The sequence below is a fragment of the Argiope bruennichi genome, chromosome 9, assembly GCF_947563725.1.
Source record: "Argiope bruennichi chromosome 9, qqArgBrue1.1, whole genome shotgun sequence".
Classification (NCBI taxonomy): Eukaryota; Metazoa; Arthropoda; class Arachnida; order Araneae; family Araneidae; genus Argiope; species Argiope bruennichi.
The window spans coordinates 3,615,915-3,639,461 of NC_079159.1; the positions used below are offsets into that span (position 1 = coordinate 3,615,915).

The following is a 23,547-nucleotide window of genomic DNA, read 5'->3' on the forward strand; positions in this document are numbered from 1 at the left end:
TATTCAGTGCGGAATCACACTATTCTATGTCTTACCTTTCAAACATTTTCCTAACTAAGGTGACCAGAAATCATGGCTTAACCGAGACGACCCCGAAATATCAACTTTATTCCTACATTTGATTTATAAGCAAGAATGGTTCAAAACATTTGACGTTCTTGGGCGTTTTTTATCAACCCCCTTATTGCATATTTGCATGCATACTGGAATATATAATCTAATAAAAAAATCTGATATAATTTTTATATAAAATAAGACATTACAGTACATTCCCGGACATCCGGGTTCCGTACTATCCGGCCTAGTTTTCTTTTATCATAAATAAATGAGAAAGGCAAGGCTTTGCAGAAGCAATAATCTATTAAGGACTTTTCAAAACCTAAAAACTGTAAGCTTTGGCTTTTATCTTAGGGTTACATTTTCATATCTGTGTCATCATTTATCAGTGAAAAATAAAATCAATTCGAGTCAATTTTCTTAAGAACTAAGCCTACGATTTACGTTAATGTTTTGTTTATGTTTCCTGCATTTAAGTTGGGCATTACATAATATATGTTAAAATGTGAACAGTCTCTCTCCTTTAACTTACTTATTCTCTAATATTCTTGAAATGTGCAATGCAGTATATAAACACAAATAAACTACCAGTACAGAGCCTTCTAATTTAACTCGACACGTTACCGGCGACTGCATCTAGGATTCACCGGGCCGCGGCTGCGTTCACACTGAGATAAATGGAGGGCTTACTATTCAATAAGAAGTGAGAAAATAACCATTATAACAGTGAGTTTTGTTATAGAAACTTTATCTTCTGGTGTTGTTGGGCAAAGAAATGAGTTCATAGAACTCAGGCCTATTCGGCTTTTTTGTTTTATGACCTGCCCTTCCATCACATTAGGCTGGATATTCGAGAGTGTACTGTATTTCAGTTGCTTGAAATGGGAAACGAATTCCCGGAACTTAAAACTCACCGACTCGCACTTAAAACATTACTAATTCATTATATATCTATACTTATATAAAGCTCAATGTTTGTTTGTTTGTTTGTGTGTGTGTGTGTGTGTGTGTGTGTGTGTGTGTGTGTGTGTGTGTGTGTGTGTGTGCGTGCGTTGGCGCTCTATAGAAAAGACCATTTGACCTACAGCTACAAACTTGGTACGTGTATACCTTGGAGGTCGAGAATGTGCACCTGGGGTCCCTTTTTTTGAAATTTTAATTATTAATTAAAAAACTAACTTTCCCGCCAAAAAAAATCTTCATTTCCCCACCGCCAAATGAGTAAGGCATCAGCATTTTTTTCCCACGCTAATGAGGCTTAGGCTTAACATTTTTCGGCCGATTATTTCAAACGATTCTGTTTATTTTATTAATGTTTGATGTATTTAAAATTAAACGTTGTTAATGAATCGATCTTTCAGATTCATTCTGAAGTACTTTTGAATTAAAATAAAACAGAATAAATTAAATTAAAAATTTCTATGATAATGATAGATGTATGAAAAATGATAGATGTATTTCGTTTCCTTGGCGTATTTCTCATTGCTGTGCCAAAAATATTACTGGGTTTTCTTCCTAAGCCAATGAGAGAGATTGAAATACCTAACTGTTTCTCGCCCCTTCTCTTATCTAAATTTATTGCAGACTTGGTTTTCTTTAATTTTTTTCTCTTCCCCCTCCCCTCCAACTTTCTTTTCAAAATTACATAATAGATTCCATAAACACCATATAATGGTGATAAAACTATATACTTATGTTTTGGTTATATATATGCTTGCGCTTCGGAGATAAAATTATATTAAAATACATTTTCTTTCTTTTCTTTTCTTTCGGTCTTAGAGAATTCTAAAATGTGAAAATTCATCAACTTTAGTTTGGTTCAGTTATATTAACGTCCCGTTTTAAATATACACTAGGGCTATTTTGGGACGGGCCTTGTAATTTTGAACCGCGGTCAGATGACGAGGACGGCATCTGAGCTGGCACTCCCCCTCCAAACTTCCACACCACATCAGCGTGTGGAAGCTTGGCCCAGACGGATTTAACGTGCACCAGACCGGCTTACAAGATGGTTCTTCGGTGGAATGGAATCTCGAATCTGAAACCCTCCGGTTCCGCACTCGAGACTTTACTACCAGATCCCCACAGCCCTGAAAATTCATCAAAATATAATGGTTAATTTTTTTTTTTTTTTTTTTTTTGTCGATCACAATATGTTTTCTTGGCATACGAGAAAGTTAGATACAGGAAATTAATTTTAAATGCCCAGCTTTTATATGCGGATGAAAAGACGAGAAATCCTAAATTAGTCAGGCCAGTGTCAATTTTTGACTAATTGCTCCGACTGAAAAGATGTACCAGATTCCCTTTTTATTTATCGATAAATAAATTTATTAAAAAAATTATGTTGATTTTTTTAAAATAAAATTTAGCTCCGAAGGATTCTCCATCCCAACTTTATAACGTCACTCTAATAATACCCAATTTGATTTAATAAGCTTAAAGAAAACTGGTGAAAGCAATAGGAAATAAATTATTTATGCTTTCTTTCTCATATAACATCTTCCGAATCTCAAACAACATTTAAATTTTCAATACATTATAATCTTTATCTTATTTTTAATAATTGTTTCCGATGATTAGCTGGTTCACCAGTTCTGTTAAACTTCAACCAAATATTTTATACATAACACTATGTTCAAGATGTTTCCAACAAAATATTTTAAGGCATTAAATTGTAATAAAACATTAAAGCCGTGTTATTTAAAAGAATCTTACACCTGTTCATTGTGTACATGAGTGCCATGTCACAGTGAGTTCGCATGACTTTAAAAAAATAGCTTTTAGTGTTCGGTAATCTATTTTCTAATTACACATTGTCTTTCATAATATTGTAATTTCATCCCCCCTTTTTTTTCATGTAAAATAAGCAGACAATCCAAGGTGTCTTAAAGTATATGGGCATGCGATTTTTTAAAATAACAATTAAAAAAAACGAAGCAATAATCACGAAAAAAATATTAGCTTATGGAATCATAACAAATTTATTACAATTCAGAAACATTATGCTGATATCATAGATTGTTTGTAAAATTCAAAATAAGCTGTCCCAAAAATATATGGACAATGAAAAGAATCTCATATTTCCACTGTATAAAATAATTTGCATATTCTGCGTTCTGTACATGTGACGTAACAATTTCGAAATGTAAAATCATGCTCGTTCTTCAATTCTGGAGAAGTAAAATGCTTCAAAACGTTCAATTCTTTCCTGCTGATATAGCTAAAATTTGGTGCTTAAAAGCTCAAAATATCAAAGTTTCTGATATCGCCAAACAAATGGAAGTAGTAGATCTGGAATTTATGAAATTTTATTGAAAGGTGACAAAGTGATTGCTAAAAAGCTTTCAGGTTAACTAAGAAAACCATACCGGCGATAAGACAGAGATTTTGCGAGAAGTTTCAAAGCAAAAAAGGCCTGTTCGTGAAATGAAGAGAACTCTGGCGTTTCCAATTTCAAGACCTACTCTTCATCATCGCGAACAGGCAAGCACATTTCAGAAATATCAAAGACTGCATCGGGCACCTCTGCTGAAATTGCACCATAGAAAGGCACGCGTTCTTTGGGTTAAAAAATACATGCACTGGACGGACGAATGGTTAAATGTTTTCTTCAATGATGAAAAAAAAAAATCAATTTAGATCGGCCTGATTGACATGATCTACATCGAGAACCTCGCAAGTTCTTCAGTGGAAGCAAGGAGAGGGTTCCCTCATGGTATGGGACACATTCTGTTTTAACAGAACAACGGATATTGTGTTTTTTAAGGGTCGACAGTGCTCTGAGGATTATCAAAATGTCCCCAAGAACAATCTACTTCCAACTGGAAACATCTTACAAGCGGAAAAGTGGAATTTCAAATAGGACAATGCGTTGATTCACACCTCCCACTCAACAACATACTGGTTTACGCAGAATCAAATGATGTTATAGACAAGCCAGCCATCAGCCCAGACATGAATCACATGGGAAACTTTTAAAAAGTACTTGCATGAGATGTGTAGTCCGTGGTCGTCATTTTTCAATTATTCAAGAATTAAAGCAACACGTAGAGAAGAGTTGGTTCTCTTTACAGCCGCACTTTTTCCAAACTCTAGTTCAAAGCATGCCTGAGAGGATTGTTAATCCAAAGCAATGGATCAAAAATTTGAATTTAAATATAAAATATTCAAAAATTCCATATATTTTTAGGATAGTCTATTTTTCTATTTTTTATGCAAATTCTGTAAAGGTTATATTATATTTTTTTGTATTGATAAACTTATGTTATGATTCCATGTGTTTATTAATTTTTTCGTGATTATTGCTTCCTTTTTGACTGTTATGTGAAAAATATCACTTGTCCATATAATTTTGAGATGAACTGAAAACAGAATCTTTTCTTCCTTCGTTTTCAACAATGGAAGAAAATCCCAAGATTAAATTTTTTTGTTGAAACAATGGAAATGGTTTGAAAAAATGTTAAAAATAACTCAAAAGAAATATAATTGAAATTGGGGGGAAAATAGAACTAAACTAAATAATTAAAAATGCAATATTTTGCATTGTAAACTGATGCAAAAATCATTTTTGTACAGTTCCATTTTTGAAAGTTTCGAGGAAAATCGCCAAAATCTCAGTTAATAATTAATAAATTAAAAAAAATATATATATATATGTTCATACTGCGCGTTCTCACTTTCTACATTACATTTGTGTCACATTTGGTAGCATTAGATCAAGTAATCTAGCTTGTAAAGCGGCAAAAAATACACACTCACAGTATCTGTTTATATACTACATAATGCAAAATAATAAACAAATAAATAAAAAATGAAATTAAAAAAAATCCAACATTGCAGTACGCTTTTTTATTCCCAATCGTGCTACAAATGTATGCAGTGAATATCTTAATATTCAATCTGGTCATTCAACCCACAATGCAGGCATATTTCAAACAACTGTTTTCCATTTCAAATGCAGATGTCCACCCATTCGAGTGCATCAGCAACCCTCTGTTGGTTGATTACCTTAGAACCCCTATGAGCAGAGTGAGTCACGGGACAGCAAAAAGCTCGAATAAACTTTGGATTCTTTATTTATTTATTTAAGACAAGCCGGCTTGGCAATCTAAATGCGCGTTAAAATTTTTAATAATTAAATATTTTATTTCCTCTTCCTTTATATAACTCCTATTTTAATAACTTCTTCATCAAAATATTTTAAAACTTCACATTTTGGTAGTCATATAATTCACTCATAATATTATAAAGACCTTCAGCATAACGTAATATGTATTATCTCTCTTATCTTATATGTAATATATCTCTCGAATTTTCTGTTAGCACCCGTAGGATTTATGCTTTAAATTAAAGTGGAAATGGTGAAATTGCAATTAATATAAAAACGTTTTTTACTGAAACGAAGCCTTTTTTAAATATGAGTACTAAAAACAGAGTCGCTGAGTATTTAAACCTTATGGGCACTAAAGAATATCTTTCTTAATTTATGTAATATCTCAAGAAGTTTTCTACAAAATTTGCACAGATTCATCATGAACAGATCAATTAATTAACAATGTTTAATTTTAAATGCATCAAACTAAGAAAATAAATAGAGTCGTTTGAAATAATCGGTCGGAAACATGTTAAGCCTTCAAAACCAAGTCTATATCCGTTGAAAATAGAGTTGTCAACAATCAGAACACAATGCGCATGCGTGAACTTTTCAACGCCAGTTATAGTAACGCAAATGCGTGAATTTTCTACGCCAGTTTTGGTAACGCTACGCAGATTAGAAATTTTAAATTTCCTTTATTCTGTTTTATTTTAATTCAAAATTATTTCAGAATGAACCTGAAAGATCGATTCATTAACAATTTTTAATTTTAAATGCATCAAACACTAAGAAAATAAACAGAATAGTTTGAAATAATCGGCCGAAAATATGTTAAGCCTAAGCCTCATTAGCGTGGGAAAAATAACTGAAGCCTTATTCATTTGTTGGTTGGGAAATGAAAAGATTTTTTGGCCGGAAAGTTAGTTTTTAATTAATAATTAAAATTCTAATTAAAAATTCAAAAAAGGACCCCAGGTGCACATTCCCGACCTCCAAGGTATGCATGTGCCAAATTTGGTAGCTATAGGTCGAACGATCTGGCCTGTAGAGGGCCAGCACACACACACACACACACACACACACACACACACACACACACACACACACACACACACACACACACACACACACACACACACACACACACACACACACACACACACACACACACACCGAGCTTTATAAGTATAGATGAGGTTTAGAAAAATTAATTATTTTAAATAATAAAAATAAGTAATTAAATATTACCATGCTCTAATCAATTCAAATATGCGCAACAGAAAAGACGATTCTGTAAAGTTACTGATTCTCAGACCTAATGTGGCGGGTGGGCTGGCAGGAAAAGAAAATAGCCGGATAGGTCAGAGTTTTATGAATTCATTTCTTTGCCCATCCATACCAGAAGTTTTTATACCAAAACTCACAGCTATAATACGTATTTTCTCTCTTCTTATTGAGCACTAAGACTATATTTATCTCAAACCACATAGATAGTGAATGCGGCCGTGGGCCGGTGAATCATAGAAGCAGTTGCCGGTAACGTGTCGAGTTAAAATAGAGGACTGTGTACTGGTAGTTTATATATGTTTGTATACTCCACTGCGCGTTTCAAGAAGTTATTAGAGAAAAAGTAAGTAAAAGGATATAAACTGTTCACATTTTAATGTGAATTCTGTAATGCCCAACTTAAATGCAGGAAACATAAACAAAACATTTACGGAAATCGTAGTACTCATTCCTAAAAAAATGGACTCAAACTGATTTTATTTTTCTCTGATGAATGATGACACAGATATGAAAAAGTAACTCTAAGATAAGAATCAAAACTTACAGTTGTTAGGTTTTGAAAAAGTCATTAATAGATGCATTGCCTTCCTCATTTAATGACGATGAAAGTAAAGTAGGCCGGATAGTATGGAAGCCGGATGTCGTGAACCGGATACTCGGGAGTGTAATGTATAGTAATCGTCATCGGTTGACCTCGGGATGAATAGTTGAAGTTTTATTGTATTTGATGCCATTATATTAAACCATGAAAAGTTTCCCACTTGTATGGATTTTACCCGAAAGAGAGGTAGAAATATTCAATTATAACTTTCGAAAATTCATTTCAAATGTTTTCATCTCAACATTTAAACAATTCCTCACACAAGAAAAATGCATAGTTTAGAGTGGGGAAAAAAAAAAAAAAAAAAAAAAAAAAAAGAAGCCTATTCCAAACACTTTTTCCCAGACACTCGGGTAAATCTGCTCACAAATTTTAGTTTAAATAATATTTAAACAGACGATGGCGTGTTTCTCGTTCTCCCTCTTAATCTTAAGTGCTTTCGTGATGCATGTGTTTTGCGTATGAACACATTGCGTGATTTCACGCATGCAGTTTTCCTGGCACATGAACGCTTTTTCATTTTAGATTATAATGGCCTTAAAAAATATCACTGTCACATGATTGTGCAGGACGTTTAGCTGCATGTTCTTTTATTTGTTACTAGCCGATACCGGCGCATTGCTGCCGCAGAAGAAATAATTTTGGAAGCATCGTTTGAAATTTGAAATATTATCTTGTTTCATTAGGATTCATAGAAGGAGTGATATTTATTTTCTTGTCGACAATGAATAAATTTAATGAAATTTGATGATATATAATGGAGAAGTATAAATAATAATTCTACTTTTTTTTAAACTTTATTATTTAAGTATACTTTAGGGTACACAATACTTTGTTTTTCTGTCTTCAGCAAAAACAAATTTTTTGGCTATCCGACTCGTTAAAATCTAACATACAACTAGCCATGTGAAAAACATGGTTTTTCTAGGTTCAAAGCACTAAGTCGGCAAAGATGTATCGCCATCGGATAAACGGTACGGCAGCGCATTAAACAGAACAAATAAAAATTGATTTTTAAATATTAGATATAATAATTATACTGTACCCTTTCCGCAAGCGCAAGTAATAAGTTGGCTAAGTTTTATCGCAATCGAACAAAGGGTACGGTAGAGCATAAAATAAGAACAAACAAAAATTCCTTTTTATATATTAGATTGATACGCAGCGCATTCTTTTTTCGACCACATGAGAATGGTTTGCTTCGTAGTGAAGTAAAGAAAACCATTAATGGTATTAACATTATAGTTCGCCAATGGCATGTAGATAACAGTGTATTTATTTCAAGCCATTGGCGCACAACAGCTACAAAAGGACATATCAACATGCGCTCTTTGGCGATTTTGCTTAATTATTTATTGGCGATTCATTTATAAATAACATAAAATCGAATACACATTTTGGGTACTTTTTTTCTTCTACAACATTTGGCTAATGAATTTTGATTGTAATCGCAATCAAATTGAATTCATTTTAGTCTGTGTTTTTGAATTATCGCTTTACATGCAAGCGGAAGTGCTGACGGTGAACTCTTTGATAGATAAAGTAGTTCCAAGTTTTGATGAGAATCTACGCTTTAGATATTAAACTTGCGTATCCAATTTTATTTGTGAAGATCTTCACGTTTTGCAGTCATTCGTACTCGGACAAACTCCCCTGAGATGTGAAGCACATCTATACATTTGATATGAAGATCGCCTACCAAATTTTATCTGTTTAGCTCAAAGCGTTTCGAGTTACGGTGTTTATAGACAGTTACACATAATTCCAATAATGTTCTTTTCGGAATTCACGGAGGTCTGAAAATGGAGATTCGGCAAAATCTAGAGTTTGAATTTTGTTGGCGATTATAATTCTTTGTGTGCTTCGTATACTGGAAAGTAACTGTGTTTGTCAAAAAACTGGTTTCGAGATTTTGTTGAATCCACACATTTTCGACGTCACTTTCTTAAAAATAAAAGTTTATAAATAGTGTTTCACTACATATTAGGTACACGACGTTTATGCTTTTCTAAATGACAGTTTCAGTGGCAATCACGTCATAAATCAACAACCTTGCGATTCCAACAAATAAAAATTTTCAACCAAAATACAAAACAAGGGAAGTCATAATTTTCCAGTTTGGTACAATAAGCATTACGGAAAATCGACGAAGTAAAACCTTTCACATTTCAAAATAAATAATGTGAAGCAACAAAAACATGTCAATCAATATAAAAGCAAAAAATAACCAAAAGAAATCATACTTCAAAACAGGGAAAAATAATCGTAAAATTCCTCAGAAATCGAAATGAATATTCTTTCTTCACCTTTCATGCATTCGTACACAATATGGGAGATCAGCCGGCAGAATAAAGAAAATGCAAAATATACGTTTGGATTTTTTTTTCAGACCAATGAAGATCAAAATTTGTGGCAAATCTGCAGTATTGAAACCACACAACGCATTTATCTCGTTCGTTGAATTTGAATAACTGCATTCGTATTCAAACCGAGGCTGTTGCCGGATTTGCCTAAAATTTGTTACAGATTTATAATTTTAGTGGGAAAAAAAAAAAAAAAAGGTTCATGCCAAATTCCTTCTATTAAGTCGCATTTTTACTTCCTCCTATACGAAGCATACAAGAGTATTAAAATTGTCAAAAAAAAAAAAAAAAAAAAATCGAGCCCGAGATTTTTAGGAATCTCCACGTTTCAGACTTTCCTGAATCAGAAAAACCGATTGATGGTATTACATCTATTTGTGACTACAATCACTCAAAAACGCTTTGAACTCGATAGATAAAATTTGGCACGCATTCTTTACACTAAATTAGCAGATTTTTTAACAATTTTGATAGAAATCCCTTTAGAGGAAATCTGTCTATTCGAGTACAAATGAATACGATAAGTATTAAGCGTAAAGATTTCGATAAATAAAACTTGGTACATAGGTTTAGCATCTGAGGTACAGATTCTTTTCAAATTGTGTACTAAATCTGTCAAAGGATTCCTCGTCTGTCGGTCTACACTTCTACATGCATGTAAACACGATAACTTAATCGAACCAATGACAAATGAATGAAATATGGGATGCGAAATTGTGATCACAATTGCATTTCTATGTCAAATTTTGACTGCAATGGGTCGAGGAAAAGACGTCTGAAATGCATATTAGGTTTTTTGGAACGCATATTAACCGCATCGGAACGATTAATAACAAAAGTAAATAAACAGCCAAAGATTGATTTGATATTTTGTAACTACTGTTGCAGCATACAATTAACATACAAGTACCGGTTTTCTTTACAATACTACGAAACACACAACTGGCATGAAGGTGGGACTCTAAAACTAGAAATCGGAGTACTCGTGGTAATCAGTTTAGTTATATTAACGTCCCGTTTTAAGGCAACATTAGGGCTATTTTGGGACGGACCTCGTCATTCTGAACCGCGGTCAGATGACAAGGACGACACCTCAGCTGGCACCCCCCCCTTTTCAAAGTTCCACACCACACCTGCGGAAGCACATTTAGCCCTGAGGGATTTAATGTGCACCAGACCCGTTTTCACAACAGTGGTTCGGGGAAATCGAGTCTCGCACCTGAAACCTTCCGGTTCCGAAGCCGAGACCTAACCAACAGGCCACTGCGGCTCATGGTAATCAGTTTTGACCAAGATCGTTCCTTTTAAGCTCGGGAAGGGGGGAGCAAGGGGTAACACCTTTATTAGAGAATGTGCAAGAAAATTTTAAGAGGACCACGGCCACAAATTAAATTATGGTATTCATATGAACACGAACCAGCAGATATATTCCCAGCAGATTTATCCAAAAAAGAATATAAATATATAATGCTCATATGTACTCTAACTCGGAGGTTTCCAACCTGTGGTATGCGCGTACACTTGATAGATTATAATAGCGTACATGGTAGATTGTAATGGTAATAGTGGAAAGCACCAAACAAAGAATGAAAAAAAAAGTTACCATTGTAAAGTTATGCACCTTTTAAGCTCTCAGGAAAGATCAAATCATCCACCCTATGATTTTTACTGTAAAACTCTTGTAATTTGCAGGAATTTTGAGTTATACCCAACTCAAAATTCATTTTATTTCAATCCTCAGCCAATTCTTCAGTGATTTAACCCCTTCCGGTAAAATGACGAGTACAGCTCGTCATTGGTTTTTCATGCCATATAGCAGGATGCCGAGCCACACTCGCCGAGCGACTCAAGTTACCGTTGATTGTGATGATGATTTTCAAAGTGTACTGAATCCGGCAGCACTTTTATTACCTATGCTGATGTCACAGATCACCATCACACTCCGTTCTTGTAAACATTTAGCGTGAATAACCGTCTTGCTAGAGGAAAAACTGGCCGTGAAATAAACACAGTAACGAATCGTAAAATTAGCTACTAATCCGAAGTCATTGGTGGTTTTTAAAAAAGCGTCGAAAATGAACTTACGAATTGGAGTTAATCCATATCAATAATATAATTTTAAATAACAATATGTAAGAATTATAACATGAACTTTTCTAATAAAAATTAAATGGTTATTTCATGTACAATTGTTCATTATTATAAGGGGTTAAGTATACAGAAGAGTAGAACCATTCCAAGCATTTGTTTTGGTTTGAGAGTAAAATCTGGGACAAAAAAAAGTTATATGTTTCGGAAATATTTAAAATAAAATACTTTCATACATGAAATTAAGTTTTTACACAAATGACATTTGAAAATAGAACAATATTGCTCCAGATATCAGTATTTTAAGAAAAGGATTCTGTCCACTTTTCAAAGTTATCTTTAAAAAATATGCAAAATTCGTTTGAATTCGCGCCAGTGTTTAGGAAGAGATGTGGAATATAAATGTATACATAAACACGATGATTTCAATTTATATTAAAATTTCATCCCATTCCCGGTTCATTAATGACCATTGTGCTGATCAAATGCATCATTTTAACAGCCCCGGTTATATACCGTCTCCCCCCTTTCTTACATTTGCACATCAATCAATACTCCCCCGTTCAATAGGAGATAAATTGCGCTATTGCTAATTTAAGCGCTAATGAAAAAGAATGTGAAAAAGTTATTCTACCTTCATTTAAAGAAACATTATGTGTCAAAATGCAAATGAGAAAATATTTAATGATTTGATATCATTATATGTTTCATTTTCAAATTTATTAATCGTTTTTACTATTTAGCAGCAATATATTACGATTAATTCAAAAAAAAATCAAATATTATGAGTTTATATGAGTAAAATAATGAATTTATATGAGTAATTTTAAATTCTTAATAAATAATTCTTCATAAAAATTTCGATTATTTTCAGTTATATGTCGTTTTGTGTAAATCCTTTGAAAGATGTATAAACTGTAATAAAAAGAAGTTTATAAAATGTTTGAACTAAACACAAAATGCTCAATATAATTATAAAGGAATTTAAGAATGGTTAATTATCAGCATTTGAAAGTAGAAATAACATGAAAAATCTTTACTTATTTTCAAAATTAGATTATATGAACTGTAATTAGATTAGCTGAAATCTTAATACAGTTTATCTAAACTGCAATTAGATAAGACTCATTTTACGTTCTCATGAAAGCAATTAAACAAAAATGTTTTTTCAATTCTTAATTTTGACTTCGAATTAACCGAAATAAATTAGAATTAGAGATAATGTTATAATATAAAATTAAGAGGCAACTGAAGGAATCAAAGAAAAAATTCCAATTACCAATGGATTCTGAAAAAAATGCTCCATTTAGTTAAATTCAAATGTAAAAGCAATGTCAAATTCATTGAAAACAAGGTAGACAGGAAATGAAATTACCAAAAGTAGGGAAAATGCGAATATCCTGCCTCTGACGATAAAATGTCTCTTGTAAAATGAAATGAAATAGAAAAAAAGCGCCCCCCCCCCCTATTATTTTTTATGATTAGGTTACAATCCCATGAAAAAGGCATTAACGAGTTCAAAAAGAAAAAATGCTAAAAAGATCATGAAAGGGTTTAGTTTAGTTTAATGGCACAAGCGCCAATTTGGTCTCATACTGTACCAAATATTTATTCAGAAAGGAAAATTTAATACTTAATACATATTTATCCCAATGCCAGAATTTTCCATTCTTGTAGAAAGGAAATAAAGAAAGGAAGACGGACTAGAAATTATTTCTGTTCTTCAGTTTTGTTCTTTTATTCGTACTTAAAAGAATTGATAGGTTAAAATTCATCAATTAAAAAAAACTATATAAATATATTTTTTTAAATTCCTTCTCTTCAATTTAAACCATAGCTCAGCATTCACTCTCCATTTATTTTCTGCAGTTCGCTGCGCTTTTATGAGGCAAACAATTTTTTTTAAAAAATATAATTCTTTAGAAAACACGTTTTTCAAGCAGATGAATTTCTTTCAAATGCTGTTTATTTTTTTTTTTGTAACGAAAACGGTTTAATTAATTTATTTAACGAGGAGTTCAATTAAATCCCCCCCCCCAATTAAAACCAGTACTTAAATACCCATCATACTTCTTCTGTCATGTTATTTTAGAAACTTGAGTAAAAATTTTTTTCTTCCCCACATACCGAAAATTCTTTATCCAATGAGTGGAGAGAATCTCGTGTGTAATTATCGCTGCCTAATTATTCAACGTGCATCGCAGATCTACAGATCATATCTCAGATCATGTTTGTTTACTCTGCTAATGAATGCAGAGGAGATCTTTGCGAAACCGCTGTTTAATCAATGAAGAGAAGACACGACGCCCTATTTCGCTTGCTGCTATTAATCACCATTTTTTTCATCCTATTCAGCATCGTTATTCTAGCGTTACTCTTTTATCATGCCTTTTATTTATTTGTTCTATTTTTGGCATTTTTGCGACAAGATGTAACACATTTTGTAGAAAATATGGAGTAATATTTCTTTCAAAACTTGGCAGAAGTTCCAGTAAAATTTTGCCGACTAAATTGTATTTCTTGCTTATCACAATAATTAAGTTTATAATAAAGCATGAAAAACCACAAAGATGAGTTTTTTTCTCTTTTTCTTATAATTAAAGACGAATAACATGAAATGAAACTAATAACATGTGGTACAAACGAAAATCAACTGTCGATACTTTTTCTTTTAACAGTTCACTACCATTGAATACAATTATAATTCTTTTGATTTTTAACTATTATTACAGATATGACATAAAACTTGGAATAAAAAAAAAAGTTGAAAGTCTTAAAATAATGAATTGCATCAAATATGAACTCCGAAAAACAAAATAAGTACGACTAATTGAATCATAAGCTGATGAATTTATACAGAAGATGCTTGGAACATCAAAAATATTTTCGAATTATTACATAAAGGTCAACTGGATCTCAAAAATTATAAAATTAGATTTTTAAAAAGTTGAAATCCAAGCTTCCGTGAAAATGTATCATGTCTGTTTTCAGTTACAAATTTTTATTTTTTATTTTCATTTTGACAGTACATCTTTTTAAGTCGGAAAATAAATCAATATTCACTATAAGAGAAAATTATTTACTGAATCTAAATACAAAAAGCACACATTGGAGAGCTATATAACTGTAAAATTATTACTGGGTCAACTAAATGAACTTGCTAAAATGATTCAAAGGAAAAGGATCAAAATTTTTGATAGGGGAAATATATAAAAATATCAATAAACCGTTTTTATTAGTGAAATGAGTATAAATAATAAACTATTTTACTATGAATCTAGACAACCAGGATATGTATAAAAAATTTTGTAAGCTAAACGAGAAAATAAATCATATATTCCAATGTTAAAGTTTTACTGTGCTTAGACACCACTGAAGAAAACAGTAAGAACTTAAAGAGTATAATCCTATGATTTATTCCTAATTTAAAAAAAAAAAAAAATTGAACAAAAAGGCATTTAATTACGGAGATTAAAATATTAGAAAACATCACAGCATAAATTTATTCCAACAAAATGAAAAACAGTTTAAATTATGATCCTAGCAAGCTATCTTTTACATATTTCATTTTAAGTATTTAAATTATAAAAAAATATATTGTGTAATTAACTACTACGATTGCTCGCGACGTTCGTTTGCTGTCCACAGATTTCAATTCTTATATGTAAATCCATATCCAGGCTCCATAATCATAAAGAAACAGAAACACATTACATCATGCTAACTTTTTTATAAACTGGGAGTTTTATAAACTGGAAAATCTCTACATAGCAATGCATTTCCATTAAAAATACTTAATTCCAGAGCTGTAAATTTTAAAGTTAAAATGTAAAATTTTACTGTTGTTAATAAATTTAGAATTACAATATAGGCTAATTTATTACAAAAGTTGAGATATACCATCAACAACAGTAGTATAATCATATTTCATTAACTAACAATTATATTCATAAGTAAAGTCAAACAACTATTCTATTAAGTAACTGCAAGCTAATACAATGAAATTTAGAATTACAATATTTCAAACTAACTGAAATGCCAATTCGTTGCAAAGAATATTAATTGTTTTGAACCAATATAAATCTCTATCAATGAAATCCCAGACAGAAGAGGAACTGAATACGATAAGACCTTGGACTGCTTGCTATTGAATGTAAACAACTAACTCTTACACAAGAGAAGTAATATAGTTAACGTAATTTTTCAGTCATAATATATATAATTAGAGAAAATTATAAATTGTATACAAAAATCAAGTATATAAATACATTATAATAAACCTGAAATGAATAACGTTCTTTTGAGATGGATATTAGAAAGGAAATAATATAAATCAGGGCTTCTTTAATTTCTTTATACAGAAGTGAACCCTACTTACATCTGACTCGCATTTTGATCAAAAATGGAAAGTATAGGAAAAGAAATAATTTTTAATGATAAATAATAGCAAAATTAACGTTAAATACAGATCTATTTAACATATTTTAATACGATTCATTAAGACAATTCTATTATTATTTTTTCCTTATTAATACGGAAAATTTTCAGACAACAACAGTATGAAAATTTTAACAACCAGAGCTATGGCTAGACCCGTCTCACTATTTAAAAATCTCTCATAAATGAAAGTTTAAAAAAATTCAATCAGATACAAAAATAAGGAAATCATTTCAAACCATATGATAATTATTTTTATAAAACGAGGAGGAGGAGGACACTTACTTGTAAAGGCAATTTATTCCAGTTTTCCTTGACTTTGAGGTACCTCCTTTCGAAGGTGTAGTTCCAATAGCTCCGATATGGGGGCTTGAAGTTCAAGGTCGGGTACACGTCGGGGGTGTTTATGTCGACATTTCTGAGCGGGGGCAAAGGATCGCAGGGCAGATTTTGGCGCGATTTCACTTTGACGATCTCCACTTCTGCATCTATCTGCTCGACGAGTTGCACAGATATTTCCGAATCTCTGCTTTCCAGCCGCGATGCCGGGGTTGGATTCTGTTTATTTCCGACGCTGTGGTAGAGGATTGCGATGGAAACGAACACCAAAACAACAATCGAAATCAGGTATTTGGTCCTTGGTTTTTGGAAGATACGCACCAAGAGAAATTTAGGCATTGTAAATGAATGGAGGGGGGGAATGATAGGTTTTTGCTAAATATGAAACTTAGGACATTTCGAAAAGTGCATCTTTGTCGTGATGGTCAGCTGCTGCATAGTTTACAATGAGAAATTGCGGCATGCTTCTGAAATTCAGGGTTGCTGCGGCGGACATCAACGCAGATCTGAAGTTTCGTGAAGCAGAGTTGAAAACACATCTGACTGCCGGCAATTACATGGTTGCCGAAAAGCAGCGGCGACGATGGCCTCCACAGAACGGCGCCAGAAATTCTCGCCAATACCGGAAGCTAACCCGCTCGGTTTTGTTCCGCTCTTTTTTTTTTTTTTTTTTTTTTTTTATCGGCAGAATTCCCCCCCCCCCTCCCCAGCCATCTATTTTTCCGTTCCGGCATCATGAATACATATTGCATCGAATGTCATTTATTAGCATCGCTCGACTTTTAATATTCGCTTCTGTGCTGTAGCTTCTGCGGCATTTTTTTGATTTCTTATTCCTCCTTGCATGGTATCATCTGACCACGGTTAAAAATTATGAGCTTCGTCCCGAAATAGCCATTAAGTTGCTTCAAAAAAGGCGAAGGCGTCACGTATGGAGACAAAGAGGGGGGAGTATAGATAGTGGCGGAATGGACGAAATGGGGGGAGTATAGACAGTGGCGGAATCAAGCAGTTTGCATTTTATAAGATCCGACTCTTAATAAATTAATCAACTCACTTTTATATTTTGATATATTTTTAATTAATAAGTAGGTTAATTATTTATTTTAGGTTAATTTTTATTTTAGAAGCTCCGTAAATATGTGTATATTCATATTTACTTATGGCTTATGCCTATGCAACATCCGCAATATTGTAAACTAGGAGTGGACAGACTTTTCCACGGTACGAGCTACTTCTAATTTTTTCACGGTGCTGCGATTCACCCAGTGGCGTAGATGTGGCGAGCTCAGAAAAGGTCTGCAATATTTATTACAATTTAATAAATACAGAATCTAAATAAATACAAAATACAACGTAATAAATACAGAATACAACGTAATAAATGCAGAATATGTACTTACCTACATAACTACAAACATAATAATAATAGCAAGATACAAATATAATATTAGCCGCAAATCTATTAAAATCAAATGATGCATTTAACATCAAAAAATTCGAAAAACATTAAAGAATATTTTCATCTAAAGTTAGTTCTTGTAGTTACAGTAAGTTGAAAGCACAGCCGGTCATCTAGGGGGTGCGGCGGATGCCATGCACTGGCATTCGCCCAATCAATATGATCAAGAATTAAAATAATGTTCTAAACAATATTCTGACACATACTGAAAGTATACGAACTAGTTTGTTTCCATGTGGCTGACTGAGTGTCTTTTGATGCCGGTAGGAAATGAAGTCCTTAACAAAATGAAAGGAGATATAAAAATAGCCATTTACTATCGGATCAAATGGATGGTACTCCTGATATTTCCCAAAAGGAACAAACTTCAGTCCTTATTAGGTATGTAAATTTTGAAGACAAAAGATTGAAATAATCCCGCAAATCCTATTAGTGTGTCATAAACCTAAACCTTCAATAAACCCTATAAATGAACCATTTATGGAGCTTACTGAAGTAACTGGTGTGGCTGGAGAAAGACTAGCAAAAGCTCTATTGAAAAGATTAAGTGAGCTGGATGTAGATATTGTGGATTGCAGAGGGCAGGCATGCATATGAAAACGGTAGCAACATGAAATGGAAATATAGAGGTTACAATCTAGAATAATTGCTCTAAACCCTCATGCAATTCATGTGCCTTGCCTATCACACTCTTTTAATTTATTAATTTGTGACACCGCTTCTAGCAGTATATATTGTAAAAAATTTTGGGGATATTGCAACGCTTATTTTCTGCATCTGCAAAAAGATGGAAAATTCTACAAAAATATTTAATCATTACTCTTAAATCATTGTGCAACACTGGTTGAGGAGCCAAACAGATTCGCTGAAAGCAGTGTATACAAAATTTGGACAAACTTGTAATGCCCTGGAAGAATTTATTGACGTAAGAACCGAATAATGCAGCTATATACAAAACTAGAAGACTTTTAGATTCAATACAAAAAATGCTATTTATTTTATGTTTAAGAGTATGGATTTGCAATATTTTCTAAAATTAGTACTATCAATAAACTATTTCAGCAAAAACAATTGTTCTTGAGTCGGCTTTTAATTTAGTCAATAAAATTTTAAACCGAAATACAAAATTTTGACACATTTTTGGACGAATCAAAAGTACAAGCACGTAATTTGAAAATTTAGAAAGTTTTCTGAAAAACGAAATCGAAAAAGAAAAAAAATTATATTACGAAATAGCAGAAGATGAAGTTATAGAAAACCCAGTATATGAATTTATATGTCATTTTTAAAATTTCGTAATTAATATTGTTATTGTAGAAACAGAAGATCGATTTAAAAGTAAAGTATTATTTCTGATTTCTAATGAATCACTGATAGGAAATTTTTAGAAAAACATGAATTAGAAAACTGTTTTAAAAACTTTGGAAAGTTTTGTAACAAAGATGTAGATGAAAACCTAATCCTGAAAACTGGCTTGCTGCTGGATTCGATTTTGAATGAAAGGGATTGCAAGACATGAGTATTCTGAATGCATTAAACGTGTTTAAACTTTTTTTTACGTTGTCAGTTACTATAGAAAGTGCTGAGAGCTCTTTCAGCAAATTAAAATTAATAAAGAATTATCTTCATTCAAGCATGTGTGTAGAGCGCTTAAAGGCACTTGGTATCTTAAGCATCGAAAAAGAAAATGCAAGACATAGTATTTTTTCTGAATTAATATTGTAACAAAAACAAAATAACGTATTAAATAAACATGCATTCGTAATATATGTTCGTGCTCATGTATTTTTTTTTTTAACTTTGCAAAAGATTTAGGGCCCGAAATGGATTTTGCATCCAGGCCCCTTTACAGAGAAGGCCTGTTCTGGTAGAAAACTTAGTCTTAATCTTGAATATCTCGGTATATAAAAACTAGCTTCTAATCTCGCCCTGGATTCTAAATGGTAGTCTGTGAGAAGGGAACGATATGTTGCCTTAATTATATTCATCGTTGAAAAGGCAGATTCACACAGGAAGGGAAGAGCCAAAGGACGATGTTAAATGATGTACAACTTTTTTTTTTTAAAATCGGGATACTTTACTCCGTCCATTAGATTCAAAAATTTATTTTTAGGGTTCTGAACTACACGCTTTTAAAATGATGTCCTTTTGAAGGAGAAAAACTTTGTTTTCATCAAGAGATAAAGAGAATATATAATTTATATTATATCGGTGTTCCATAAATATGTTTCTTTTAGTATGCGCATCTTAGGTAGGGCCCGACTTAGCCTAATCGGGGCCCGGGACAAAACTTCTTTGGGGGCCTTCCACTATTTCCCTACTTTAGTAATGAAGAATCGAACTTTATGGAGATATTTCAGCTTTTCATCTCATTATAGATATATAACAAGAAAATTGACTAAAATCTACAATAGCTATTAGCCATTAAAGAAGGAAACGTAAAATAAACTTTCTATTCGATTCCTCTCCCCTCTGATGTGGGGGCCCGGGGCAACTGCCCCGTATACCCCTGCCTTATTCAAGTTCTGATCTTAGGTCTTAGTAATGGCGGTCGCCCTCAAATGCCTTGGAGGTCCACCGGTCGATCGTGATTGACTTAATGCCCACCCTTGCTGTATACTAATATTATTTGAGTAGAGTTTTATGCTTATAAACACTGTTGCAATTAAATAAAGGTAATTAAACCGATAGGAACCTGAACTCTTAAACTTAACAACCGTTAGTTATTGTCAGTTAATACTATTCCAATCTCTACTAATAATGAAGATAAATGAGCGCATGTATTCTCACACTCTATAAGTCTGGAGCCCACACACTTGGCACATATATCCTTTGGAGGGTAGGAATGCCCATCTCAGAACGATTTTTTAAAATTTTATGTAAATAAAAAACCGAGGGAAATTTTGACATTTTCTACTTTTAAGATCCAAAAATATTTCAGCATAAAATTCATTTTTTCATCGCTTTAAAATTCAAAAAATTGTTATTTTAACTATGGCAATTTTTATGTGAATTTTTTTTTTCTATTTTCAATTAATTTTAAAAAAAATATTGTTAAGTCTATTTTGGATCGCGTGTTCTCAAGAATTTTGTATAAGCGTCAATAACCGTTTTCTGAATAAGCTTTCAAAATACTCCAACAGATATTTTATTTGAACACTTTCGAAATTTAATGAAACGTAATGAATGCATCAAGGCGTAAATGCATTATGATTCCGCCCTTTTAAATCAGGATAATGATCTTTTGTATCTGTATTATCCCTGAAAAGACTAGGAACATTGCTCAAGCAAGGGACTACATTTGTTTTTTAATATCTCAACAAATTTTGCAGATAAAAAAAATTAAGTTTGATGTAATAATAAATGAATGTAAGGAAAATATTTTCACTTTGAGGAGGACCATTATTTTTATATCATTAACCTCCAAAAAAGTCAAATTGTTTTCATGTCGCATATTATATTGGGATGTATATATATATATATATTATGGCCACTCTCTCTCGCTCTCTCTCTCTATATATATAGAGTGACCTTAAAATAACTTTCCCAGTTTACGGCTTCTACAGCTAATGAACGAAATGAAACCATATTTCATATACAGGCTTTGGAACACATTGTTTTTTATAAAATGTTTAATTAAAAACTTTATAAAAAAATAAGACTTCTGACTATGAACTAGTACACTTTCAATACCATCATTTTAATAATATTAATATCCACATTCTGGATGATAATGTTAATGACTTAAAAAAAAGATTAGACCTAGAAACTATTTATATTTTTAAACATTTTATAGATAAGGAAAACTATAGTAAAAGAGTGGCAAAGGTAAAGCCGGCAATTATAATATTATATTTGAGGAATTTCAGAATTGTTGTAATCTGGATCATAATAGAGAAAAATTCACACAATTAGGAAATATCTTTTTAGTCTTAGAAAAAATAAAATCAAATGGTTTATGAACAATAGATCTGGAGATTTAAAGTTTGAAAATTCTTTCACTAAATTCATAATTCTTGATCTAATTAAATTTAAGCTCAATATTGGGAAAAAAAAAAGATTTATTATTTAAAGAATTCTGTGTGGTAAGATTTTTGGATTTTAACTTCGAAAACCTAAAATGACCTAAAATTGTGCATAACAGTAAAGTATTTTTTCCTTTAAAGGATATAGTAACTGTTTCAATAGTGTTTAGTTATACATCAACTTTAAGGAAACGAATTTGTAATTATAATTACTATAGCAAAAATGTAGATAAAATAAATAAAACAGATTGTAACTGTAACAAAGAAAGCTATAAAGATTTTATTGATGTGGATAAAGGTCATATTATTACAGGAAATTTAAAAATGATTGAATCCAGCTCTTTAAGAGATTTAATAGAAAGAGGAACCAAATTTAGATTAAAAGAAAAAATAAACAATAAAAAATCATACTTTCTATTGAAAAAGATTTCGATATTTTTATTTCTAAATTATCTAGGAAATACCATTGGCCTGCGGAAGGTTTCGGAGAATGGAAAGTGAGAATTTTAGAGGGAATAAAGACAAAAATGAATGCAGATATTGGCAGATCTTAAGAACGAGGGATTTATTTTAGCGAAACATTAAAAAAAGAAATAAAAAATTTCTCTTTTAAATTTTTTATTACAATAATAGATAAATCAGCAAATAATTTCTGTTTAATTTGTAAATGTTATTACAGAGAATTATTAATTAATGAATATAACTCTAATGCAACTTATATTTTAAAGAATACGGGAAAAAAAGGAATTAGATAAAAGAATGCTAAAAGTAAGACTTGCTGTCTAAACTATCCTTATTTGTTCCCTGCAGTTAAATTTCATAAAAAAACCTCATTAAAATTCAGATTCGTGACTTGTAGCACTGGCAGTTATAATTACTATACGGGGAAACATTTCTTTAAATACTTGAAAATTATACTGAATAAAATTAAAGATGAAGATAACTTTATAATTAATAGTAACAAAGAAGTTTTAGATTTTCTAAAAGATAACAACAATAATAAATTCCTTCCAACATTAATAATTCCATTCCTTTTAATTTTACTAAGTTGGTTATGTTCGTCTGTATTTTAATAGTAGCAGCATTAGCGCTCTCCAAATACAATTGTGCTTTTGCAGTTTGATTCAGAAATAATTTTAGTTTTTTTAGATTGTTTCAGAAGTAGTTTTTAATTGGAATTTAATTCATTTTTAATTAATTTCCAAGGTTTTATCTTAATTTAGCCCATAGTAACTTCATTCTAAAATATTCGCTTATTTCCTGATCCAATTCCACTTTCCCTGATTAATTCATTCAAGAGAAGTTTTGTAAAATTGCTGAATCGGCTAAAAGTCTAATTTTCCCACACTCCGAGTGAAGGGACAAAATACCGCTGACAACACACATTTTTTTTTTAATAGATCCCTGTGTTTCCCCTTGCCTTGTCGACGTGTGTAGCAAAAATCCCTATCGAAATCTTAATAATATATTAGCACTGTAAAGAAATATTTCCCCTATCCATATCTCAGGTTATATAAGACCAGGGATAAAATGTTCGAGATTTTTTTCTTCATTTCTTTCTGTGTTGTGTGTGTGCTCATCGCTTGTACATAAGGCCTGCTTCTCCAAGATGAAATATATAGAATCATTATGCACTTTTTTTAGCTCCACCCATTGACATGTCATGTCTGCATTCTTCACAACCTTCGACAGATGCTTTCATTTCACTTTTTTTCGATCTCTCGACCTGGGCAGATGTTGATAAAAATAAAACAACAACAGCGAAAAAAAAAAAAAAAATGCAGGAAGTA

General features: G+C 31.9%; 1 protein-coding gene across 1 annotated transcript in view; it reads right to left on the reverse strand.

Moving 5' to 3' along the window:
• LOC129984357 (alpha-mannosidase 2-like) overlaps nt 1-16,819 on the reverse strand; it is a 42,201-nt gene extending 25,382 nt beyond the window's left edge. The window contains exon 1 of the mRNA XM_056094227.1: nt 16,217-16,819. Coding sequence (XP_055950202.1) covers nt 16,217-16,609 — 393 coding nt within the window. The 5' untranslated portion in view covers nt 16,610-16,819. The remainder of the gene's footprint in view (nt 1-16,216) is intronic.
• Between the last annotated feature and the right edge of the window lie 6,728 nt (nt 16,820-23,547).